Source organism: Macrobrachium rosenbergii, chromosome 9 (genome assembly GCF_040412425.1).
Source record: "Macrobrachium rosenbergii isolate ZJJX-2024 chromosome 9, ASM4041242v1, whole genome shotgun sequence".
NCBI classification, from domain to species: Eukaryota; Metazoa; Arthropoda; class Malacostraca; order Decapoda; family Palaemonidae; genus Macrobrachium; species Macrobrachium rosenbergii.
The window spans coordinates 23781711-23793610 of NC_089749.1; the positions used below are offsets into that span (position 1 = coordinate 23781711).

General features: G+C 37.6%; 1 protein-coding gene across 1 annotated transcript; it reads left to right on the forward strand.

Annotated features, from left to right (window-relative positions):
• The first annotated feature begins 7565 nt into the window (after nucleotides 1–7565).
• Nucleotides 7566–11694, forward strand: LOC136841915 (uncharacterized). The gene is made up of 2 exons (XM_067109335.1): nucleotides 7566–7628; nucleotides 11086–11694. The coding sequence occupies exons 1-2, from the start codon at nucleotides 7566–7568 to the stop codon at nucleotides 11692–11694; spliced, it is 672 nt and encodes a 223-aa protein (XP_066965436.1).
• The last annotated feature ends 206 nt before the right edge of the window (nucleotides 11695–11900 follow it).

Genomic DNA, 11900 nt, shown 5'->3' on the forward strand with positions numbered 1-11900 from the left:
TCAATTAATTATCCTTAGGCAAGGGAGTTTGAACTTCAATTAATTACCATTAGGTAAGTGCGTGGGAACATCAATTAATTATCCTTAAGTGAGTGGGTGCTTCAATTAATTACCTTCAAGTGAGTGGGACTTCAATTAATTACTCTTAAGTAAGTGCGTGGGTACTTCAATTAATTACCCTTGAGTAAGTGAGTGGGAACTTTAATTAATTATCCTTAGTTAACAGAGTGGGAACTTCATATAATTATCCTTAGGTAAGGGAGCTTGAACTTCAATTAATTACATTAGGTAAGTGCGTGGGAACTTCAATTAATTACCCTCAAGTAACTGAGTTGGAGCTTCAATTAATTACCTTTGAGTGGGATCTTCAATTAATTACCTTAAGTAAGTGCGTGGGAACTTCAATTAATTACCTTTAAGTGAGTGGGAGCTTCAATTAATTGCCTTTGGGTGGGATCTTCAATTAATTACCCTTAAGTGACTGGAAACTTCAATTAATTACCCTTAAGTGAATGGGAACTTTAATTAATTATCCTTGGTTAACAGAGTGGGAACTTCAATTAATTATCCTTAGGTAAGGTAGTCTGAACTTCAATTAATTACACTTAAGTAAGAGCGGGGGAACTTCAATTAATTACCCTTAAGTAAATGAGTAGGAGCTTCAATTAATTATCTTTAAGTGAGTGGGATCTTCAATTAATTACCCTTAAGTTAGTAAGTGGGAACTTCAATTAATTACCCTCAAGTAAATGAGTGTGAGCTTCAATTAATTACCCTTAAGTAAGTGAGTTAGAGCTTCAATTAATTAATCTTAAGTGAGTGGGAACTTTAATTAATTATCTTTGGTTAACAGAGTGGAAACTTCAATTAATTATCCTTAGGTAAGGGAGTGGAAACTTCAGTGAATTGCCCTTAAGTAAGTGAGCGGGAACTTCAATTAATTATCCTTAGGTAATTGAGTAGGAACTTCAATTAATTACCCTTGGTTAAGGGAGTTGGAACTTCAATTAATTACCCTTGTGTAAGTGAGTGGGAACTTGAATTACTCATTCTAGGTAACTGGATGGGAAATCCAATTACTTACCCTTAGGTAACTGAATGGGAAATCCAATTAATTACCCGAAGGTAATTCAGTGGGAACTTCAATTAATTACCCTTAGGTAAGAGGGTGGGAGATTTTAGTTAATTACCATAGGTAAGTATGTGGGAAATTCAATTAATTATCCTTAGGAAAGCGAGTGGGAACTCAAATTAATGACCCTTAAGAAAGTCAGTGGTAACTTAAAGTAATTACCGTTAGCTGAGTAAGTGGGAATTTCAATTAAGTGCAAATAAGTAATTGAGGGGGACTTCAATTAACATTAGGCACAAGAGCAGGAACCTCAATTAATTACCCTTAGTGCGGGAGTGGGAACTTTAACTACCAATAGCCTGAAGGAATCAAGAAACTCAAGACTATAACTATAGAGCTTGAGACATGAATCATGTACTATAGTGCCAAGCAATTCTCATCGTCGTATAAACCCTGTGTAAAAATCCAGCGGGTATCTGTGTAATCAATTTTTTTATGTGTAACTATAGTCAGTGGGTTATTAATTCTCTGGGTACCTAAGCCCGAGCTTCAGGACGGTACGTAATGTCTCTAGTGTCAGGACTTACCGTTTGTACCCTTCCCCCATCTCCTGTTACTTACTCCCTGCACTGTTGTGCCCAGAACCTATACAGTCACTTAAATAAGTGCCCAAAACTTCAGTCATTTCCAACATACAATAGAAACTAAATATATAGAATTACACAATTATGTAATTATGTACCATCGTGAAGTGCAACTTCAGCCGTGTACTACGGAGCCCAAAAATAAGACTGATTACCACAGTACCCAGAAACTTCGGTTATACATCACAGTACTTAAAGATTACTGCTATACCACCATTATACCGCTGAGGGGAGAGTGATACAAAAAAAGTCATTTTACTTTCAGCGCACGTATTACTGCCTTTTATAAAACCACGAAATTGAACATATATTAGAGAGAGAGAGAGAGAGAGAGAGAGAGAGAGAGAGAGAGAGAGAGATAATCCTTATGGATGACCGGTCATTTATTACAAGATAGAAAATTGGAATTTTGGGCTGAATACACAAATTATGACTTGTATTACCTTGCGCGGATATTAAACAATATTTTCAGCGGAGAGAGAGAGAGAGAGAGAGAGAGAGAGAGAGGAGAGAGAGAGAGGAGAGAGAGAGAGAGCCTTGCCTCTTCTACATATCCGCAGAAGTTACCAAAAGTGCCCTATAGCTCCCTGCCTCTTAAAAAGAAGCGGCTTAGTTAGGGCTCATTAAAAGTTTGATAGTAGGCATATAAAAGAAATATTCCATAATTCTTTTTTTTCGCTCCGTTTTCTATCTCCCCTTATTGGCCTGTTGATGGGAAACTGCCCTGCATATATGAACGAGGAGAGAGAGAGAGAGAGAGAGAGAGAGAGAGAGAGAGAGAGAGAGAGAGAGAGAGAGAGAGAGAGAGAGAGAACTATTAGGCATTTTGATCCATTACAAAGTGAAAGTTTGCATATTAGGTACAATGCACATAATATAACTTGTATTACTTTACACGGAGAGTAAGAAATTTTACCTAAAAATAATTCTAAGATATTCCCTCGCGATTTTTCATTACTTTGAACATTCATTGATGATAACCAAGGTCCTTGCTGATAACGAACAATGAGAAAGAATAAATTACAGACCTGTAGTCTATAACAACGCCAATAACAGATATTAAAAGACATCAGTAACGTTAAAAAAAGGGACACCAGCATTACTGAATATTTATGACATATAGTAATCCTATGCATAAACTCTTATTATCAGCAAATAAACTGAGAAATAAATACAAGATAAAACAACAAATTGGCAAAGGGACGTTGGTTGGAGAGTACCTCTAAGGAAACCCAAACTGGAAATAATGGAAAGGCATAGCACTAATATTAACTTAATGATCTTATAAAACGACTGAACTTGACTTTCGAAAATATCCAACTGTCTGCGAACTCACAGATACCTTATCAGCTATTCAAAACAATACTGAAAGGAGTGGACACTGAATGCCCTCATGAAACTCATCTTGTGTGTGTATTATATATATATATATATATATATATATATATATATATATATATATATATATATATATATATATATATATATATATATATATATATATAAAATGAACAAAATGATAAAAGGAAAGCAAAACCAATGGTTTTTTACTTTAAAGTGGCAACCTATTTCAGGTTGTCTCTTCTCTTTTTCTTCTTCTTCTCTCTCTCTCTCTCGAGAGAGAGAGAGAGAGAGAGAGAGAGAGAGAGAGATTCCCTTTGTACGAACAATGTTGTTTTGAGTCTCTGCTATAATTAACTTCATTGTCCGTCAAGTAACATATTCCCAGATTCAAGATCTTTTTATACATAGTCTAAATTTAATCTCAGAACAAACATTTATCTAGAATTTCCTTTCAGGAACTTTCCCGATTTATACTGGCTCTGAATTTTTCTCGTTTATTTACAAACATGTTCCAGGAATGTATCAGTTGTGTGAAACGATCCGCGTTCGGTTGAATGCAAGGTTTTTAGTTCACCTTCGGCTCACGGAGTTTTCTAAGAGGAGTGCGCTGGCCAGGTAAGAATCCTGTATCTTGTATAATTCAAAAGATATTACCGAGAAAGCCAGAAAAAACTTGATCCTCAATTGACAGATGGACATAGACATACAGACAGACAGACCGACATACAATGACAGAGAGAAAGAAAGACAAACAGTTCACTTACTTGATGCCCCAAAAAAGGCAAATCTTACTTTTAACAGCTTAGAAATTTTAACAGGTTCAAGCAAACGTCCGGTTTTAATTCAGGAAATTTTAAACCATCTCCGTTATTATCAATGCGTTTAAGCCCTCTAACACTAAGTACGTTAAGACAGCCCGTGTTATGCTGGAAGCAAGACTTACAAAGATAATAATTATGCGAGAGGGGAGTAATGAAAGCGATACGTTATTCTCACGTAGTTCATTACGTGTAAGGTGTTTTGAAACAACTTCTGGAAATAATGAGCCAGTGAGTTAGGCAAGGGGGTTATTAACATGTCTAATAGTTTCGCCCAAAACAAAGGATTACGTTCACTCTATTCTCACGAGAGGCTCTTTTTCACACACATACACATACACACACGCGCACACACACAGCATTAGAGCATGGAAATACTATTCCAAGAATGAGTAGAAAGGATGTAATGTTTGTTAACCAGCAGACGAAGAAAGGCCCTTCCTACTCCGTATTTCGTACTTTGTTAACTATCATAAAGAGGGATGGAAAGGGTACTTAAAATAAAGAGAGAGAGAGAGAGAGAGAGAGAGAGAGAGAGAGAGAATATGATAAGGATGAGAGTAACAAAGAATATCTGTAGTGTTTGCTATCAGACAAAAAGCTTCATTCTCATAGCAGACCTGAAGTGCTTAGTATTGACTCATGCCTTCATCTCCTCGCTATGAAGAACAGGCTTTTAAAAGCGTTTTGAGTGAAGAGAATTAAGTAATAATAAGTAAACAATTAATTATGTTAGTAATTTTATTTAGGAGAATGCTCACAGTTAAAACAGTTGAAATGCATTAATCTAACACAGGAATAGAGGAATAAAAACAGACGATGAAGGAGAAGGAAAAAAAGCACTCTTCAATGTAACCATGAAAAAAAGAGGCACCAGTTCCTTGAAGTAGCGATTGTTGTTGCAGTTCGGGACAAAGGGAAAATGGACACAAGTGGAGGAGAAGCTTTTTCCTTCGTTTCCAGAACCACTTGACAGGAGAGGGTTTCCTTTTATCTCTCATCCACAGGTAAAATGTAAAAGAAAACTACATTAGGATGGACACTTTTCACTCAGTGGAGGAGATCCTTCTTCTTCCACCTCAACTACTGCTTAGTATGAGGAAGGAGAATTTCCTCCCACCCAGCAACAGCTTAATAGGAAGAGATCTGGAGCTCTCTCTTTTCTTTATCCTAACGGAGTCAGGCGGTAGGAAGGACCTTCTCCTTTTCAACTTGCTCTGATAGAGGAAATCTGTCTATCTCCCTATCTCCTTCAGCTTAACAACCTCACGATAAAAGCAAGGGCTTTCGCCTTCAGGTCAACTAAAGGAATCTCTTCAACCACGCCTAGTTTGCAAGAGAAGCTCTCTTAATCTCTCTCAGTTCAAAAACCAAATTATATTAAGAAGTATTTCCTACTTCAGAACAACCATTCCACTGTGTCATAGATGGCTCTCTGGTTCACCTTAACATTTCAACCTGTTCAACAACTATAATATCTTAGGAGAGACTCGCTCTTTCATCGCAACAACTGCGTAACTTTAGAAAAAGCTCATTGCTTCAGTTCAACATCTGCACAGTATTAGGAAAGACTCTCTCCATCTCAACAACCGTATGATATAAAGGATTCTCTCATTCAGTTCAACTGCATAAAATCAGGGAGGACACTCCTTCAGCTATGCTACCATATTGCATTAGAAAGGCCTGTGTCTTTCAACACAACGACTGCAATGTATTAGGAGTTCCTCCTTCAGTCGTTTACTTAATTGTATTAAGGAGTACTCTCTTCACATCTTAATTACTGTATATATTAGGGATAGCTTTCTCTTCCATCTTCATCAGTGCATATATTAGGGAGGACTCTCTCCTCCAGCTCAACTACTTCATTACATCAGGACTTTCTTTCACTTCATGAACAGCTTGATATTGCGAGGCTGTTTCTTCTTAAGCTTAATTACCACATGACATTACTGATTTTCTCTTCTTCAGTTTGACTACTGCTTTTTATTACGAAAGGTCCTTTCCGTCAGCTCCAGTCTCACCTGAGAGTCGGGGACACGCCCCTTCACCCCAAAAAGAGTCGTTCATTGCAATGATTAAATTCATTACAACATGATTACAGAAAAAAATATCACATTTCCGACAGCACTGTAATCTCTCTTGTCTTCTCTCTCTCTCTCTCCTCAGCGTAAATCGAGGCTGAATATTGAATTTCTCTCGTAATGAATCTCTTTTGTTTATGTTCTCACCCTCGGGAATGTTATGGAGACGGTGGGGAAAATCTCATTCGGTTTCCAATCTTAGTTTTAACGAATTTAGTGTTATGTAGCTCTCTCTCTCTCCTGAAGACGATAGACCATTAAATCCAGAGTCATTACAGCCATAAATTTGCATCGATATCTCAACATCAGCTAAGGAAGAAATGGGGTTATTCTAACAACCAAGAGGATTTATCTTTATTGCCACTCCTTCCTTTTCTATAGCAAACAAAGCATCGTCTGAATCACTGCTTGAAAAGTCCTTGACTCACTCGTTAATATATTAAGGAAATAGTCGACTAACCTGTTAAAAGCCTTAACGTAAAGCTTTAAAATCTAGTGATGAGATCGATATCCCCAGACGTCTTTGTTCCACAGTGAAATTATAAATAGTTTGTTCGTTCTCTTTGTAAGGTATTCTTATAAAGCACGGTCTCTGTATTGTTACAGAAAGAGGCGACTCCTCACCCTTCGTGTTCCTTACATATTTGGATCCACTTGAAACTGAAAACCTTAAAAGCTCTAAGGAAATGGAGAAAATTCACCCTCCAAAGTGGGAAGGTGTGGCTGGTGCTTATCGTATTACACTATTATTTGTAAATGATTTGTCTTCGGAGAAAGTCTTCCTATTAGTAATGCTTGTTTCTGGAAGCCGTTTTCATATAACTTACATTGCTATTGATGCTACTTTCTCTTTTTAACAAACGTCATTTAAGAACAAGCACCTTGTTAATGAAGACACTGATTTTATGAAATCTAGGCTGTCAAGACAAGCACTGAGGCACTTTCTGCCATTCAGGGCTTAAGGCAGTAAAGAGGATGTTGGAGTGGCTGGACAGGAAGATAAAGAGAGGATGTTGGAGTGGCTGGACAGGAATATAAAGGGATCAAGAAAATAAAGGAAATTGATTGCAAGGATCCAAATGCGGAACTGGGAGAAAATTCTGTAGAAGCATTAAGGAGTGATGGAGAGGCTGGGCAGCAAGAGTGAAGACAGGAAGAGGGAATGGAGGTAAAGTAAAAGGCTTAAAGATGGGTGCAGCTACGAGCCGAAGGGTCACTGCAAACACCATTTAGTAATGACTGCAGTGCAGCACGGGAGGTGAACTGATGTCATTAAACCCCCTCCCTCCCACCCTTCTAAGGGATGTAAATCAAGATAACGATGTTCAAATTGACATACTGAACTAGAATGAATATGATAAAACAACAAGCTTGAGAAACGGTTTATAAATCACAGACGACTTCGAAATATCAGTGTGAATTACCCCGAAGGGGAGACGAGATGTCTCTAACATAACAATTATTTTGAACAATTGGTCTCAATTTTGATGTAAATAATATTCTTGAACGAAACCTGTTTAGTCATTTTGCATTGGAAGGGAGATCCCTACGTGATTATTGAATATCGAAGAGTCTGAAATGAATATTGCAGTAGTTACCGGGAGTAATGTCCAAACTGGTATTCACAGAAAGCGATGAACTGATGATGTACGGGTTCATGGTCGTTTTGGTAGGCAGACCTGGGCCACCGATATAATGAAAATGATTTCTATACATAGAACTACTTAGTAATAGTGAGATAATAAAAAAATATATATGTAATAGTGAAATAATAAAAAAAAAAATGATAAAAGTCACTTGCAGAAAAATGATTTAGATGCTGTTCTATTTATGTCATATTTCCCAAGTCGTTACTGGATGAAACAAATTAAAAAACCAAAGATATAACAACAGGTATAAAAAAAAATACTTCCTATAAAGATTCCTTGCAAAAATAAATTCATACGGAACAATAAAAACTAGATGCAACTGAAGTTTATCGTCCCAGATAATCCGAACTGGAAATGAAAAAGTATAAATAAGAGGAAATGAAAAAAGAATAATAAATGATAATGAATTCCAACGAAACAGCGAAGCAAATACTGCGCACATCTGTCACTCTCGTCTCCACTGAAATGAATAAGGAGAGAGAATGAAGGTAAATAAAATACAATAAAATAAAGGGAAAATTGCCTCTCGTATCACGCCTACGCCCTCGAAGAGAACGACCAGACGATGTTCATAAATGCAGCAGAAGAGGGATTAGGATAAGAGAAAGATGAACTGAATTGCCGTCGGGAAAATGGAGAAGATAAAGTTCTCGAATAAATATTCCCTGTCATTCGCTGTATTCTATTTGCGTGTTTATATTGCTGTGTATGCATACACGTACACGGCATTATTAAACACGCAAGCACAGAAATGTATATATATGTATAAAGAAATATATATATATATATATATATATATATATATATATATATATATATATATATATATATAATGCATCTTTTTTCATCCATGTACATTTATCTCTCAGAGGGTATAACGGTAGGACTTAGGAATGAGGTTGCTATCCCCATCCCTATCTCGTCCGTAAATGAAATACATCATATTTGACTAACTACCAGGTTTGCAGAGGCAAGATGGGCTTCTCTAGATACATAGGTAATATATATATATATATATATATATAGCATATATATATATATATATATATATATATATATATATATATATATATATATATATTTGTATATATATATACATATATATATATATATATATATATATATATTTTATATATATATATATATATATATATATATATATATATATATATATATATACATATTACCAGTGTTCTGAGATGGTTTAGTCTTGTGGAGAAAATGGAGGATAGGAAACTTTTCAAGGAGAGTGGGGAATGGGTGTCAAAATATACTAGTAAGGGGGCAAGGTTAGAATAGATTGATATGATTGGAATAAACGCCAATGAAACGTAATAAACTGTGCAAGAGTTGAGTGGCCTACTGTGTATAGGGGTGTCAGCTTGCTCTCTATGAATTCCAGGTGAAGGTGTATGAATTGTCTGATGCTTAGGGAGGCTTTTTGCGCAATCTTTCTAGTTTAAATGTGAACGAGGCAGTGACTATTGTCTAGCAAATATTTGAAATCACCCCACGATTAGAGGACACGGCTTAGTGGTTAATGAAAGTTAAAAAAAAAAGACACTAGAAAATGATGCATACTAACCTACAAAAGAAAGTAGCAAAAATAAAATAAAAATGAAAAGTAATTAACCTTGCATCGTATTCCAACGAATAACGCACGGGAAATTTTAATAGTTCGTTTATTTAACGCAATTCTGTCTAAGTCTTTCTCATATGTCGTTTATTGTTCTTGTTAAAATCTCTGGGAAGTGAGATGCAAATTCATCTCGGATCTTCCCACGCTAACCCGAACAAAGGAGACAAAGAAGAGAGAGAGAGAGAGAGAGAGAGAGAGAGAGAGAGAGAGAGAGAGAGAGAGAGAGAGAGAGAGAACAAGTATTTAGTTCCAAGTTATTTTGTGTCAGTGTATTTAAGTAGAAAGGCTTATTTCGTAAAGATTCTGAGAGAGAGAGAGAGAGAGAGAGAGAGAGAGAGAGAGAGAGAGAGAGAGAGAAATGGGTTTAGCAGAAGTCGTTTAAACGCCCACGTGATGGGGGTTTTCTCTATTCCAATTTTCTTAATTGGAATGTACCTGGCTTTCTTCTTTCTTTCCTCTCTCTCTCTCTCTCTCTCTCTCTCTCTCTCTCTCTCTCTCTCTCTCTCAGTAGAAACAAACACAGTGATATCCAAAGATAACTAAAATAAAATTTGTTGTTTTATTCTTAACATCAGAGGATTGGTTTTTTGCAGAGATATCTCGACTTCTAGAGTTGATGGCGTGTTATTTTTCACTTATTCTCGACTCCAAAAGATAGCCAAGCGTTCACCAAGAGATTATCACCCTTTTTTTATTTGGCTTGCGTAAACGTAATTTCCTTCACTGGATGAGAGAGAGAGAGAGAGAGAGAGAGAGAGAGAGAGAGAGAGAGAGAGAGAGAGACTATTGCCTTTGTACAAGAACACTTTCTATATTAATAACAACGAAAGGCATTGTACAATTTTATCATCATAGATGCTTATGGGCATACTCATACACACGCATTCCTGTACACACGCACACGCACACGCACACAAACACACACACACACACACACACACACACACATACATATATATATATGTTATATATATATATATATATATATATATATATATATATATACATTATGTATATATATATATATATATATATATATATATATATATATATATATATTATATATATATAGGTAGATGGATAACTAGATAGATAGATATATAAGAATATCTTTACTGTATCCTAACAGTGTCCTGTGAAGATAAAAGTCCCATAAAATGTTATGTATACATTTCGGATCCCAAAACTACTGGATCCCCGATCACTGGTGAAATGAGTACAATTGGAAAGAAACTGAAGTCAGTTTAGTCCCGCATACAGAAGTGCCGATAACAGAAAACATTAAAATTACATAATCCTGAGAACAATAGTTCTTAGATAGCCGTACAAAGATGGTCCTTTCTTTTTCAAAAAAAAAAAAAAAAAAGACCGTCTGATCTTAAAGGGGATTAGGTATATGGGGAAGGAAGATCAAGAGATTGGGGTTAAGGATATAACCTCAGGGAGAGGAAGATGTAACAGAGAATTCTCTGTTTGACAGACACCGACATCTACTAATCACTTTCCATCTCGCCCCGGCCCCCAAGTTCCTTATGGGACGGGTGGGTACCGTTCTCAGCTAGCACTCTGCTGGCCCCGTGTTCAATTCTCCGACCGGCCAATGAAGAATTAGAGGAATTTATTTCTGGTGATATTAATTCGTTTCTCGCTATAATGTGATTCGGATTCCACAATAAGCTGTAGGTCCCAAGGCTAGTAACCAATTGGTTCTAGCCACGTAAAATAAGTCTCCTTTCGGCCAGCCCCCTCTTAGGAGAATTGTTAATCAGCTCAGTGGTCTGGTTAAACTAGGGTATACTTAACTTCCCATCTCCCACATCCCGCCTCTAATTTCCCAGTTCTCAGTCCCCACCTCCCACTCCCAACCTCCCACTTCTCACCTCCTACTCCCACCCCACCTCCCACATCCCACTTCCCACATCCCACCTCCAGTCTCCTACTTCCCACCTCCCACTTCACCTTCCACCTCACACCTTTCACCTCCAACTTTCCATTACCAATTTCCCACCTGCCACTCCTTTACCTCCCATTTCCCACTTTCCACCTCCCACCTCTCACTTCCCACCTCTGCCTCCCACATCCAACCTCCTACTTCTCTCTCCCATTCTCCGACCACCCACTTCCCACCTCTCACTTCCCACCGCCGCCTCCCGCCTCCAACTCCCCACCTTTCACCTCCTACTTCCCACTCCCAATCTCCCACTCCCACCTCTCACCTCCAGCCCCACCACCAGCTTCCACCTCCCACTTCCCACTTTTCACATCCCACCTCATACCTCTCACCTTCCACTTCCCCTTCCTCCACCTCCACCCCCACACTTCCCACTTGCCATTCCCCACCTCCCACCTGCCAGTCCCTGGCCCTGCTCAACAAGAGCGACTGCATTCCCCGGGGCCTCACGGTGCCCTATTGTACTTTGCGCCAGACTTGCAATGTCTGTTTATAGACAAATAAAAAAAATCTTCCTCTTCCGTATGACTCTTGGCTTCATGTAACACAAAGTTTTGTCACCAGTTTGCTCAATTCCTCGTCTTGGGAACGGCATTTTTAAGGGGGGAGCAAACCCCTCTTCTCTCATGAGAAAGTTAATTTTTACCTAGAATCTTTAAGGTCAAAGGGAATCGACGAAGAGCGCGTGTTGGGACATAATTC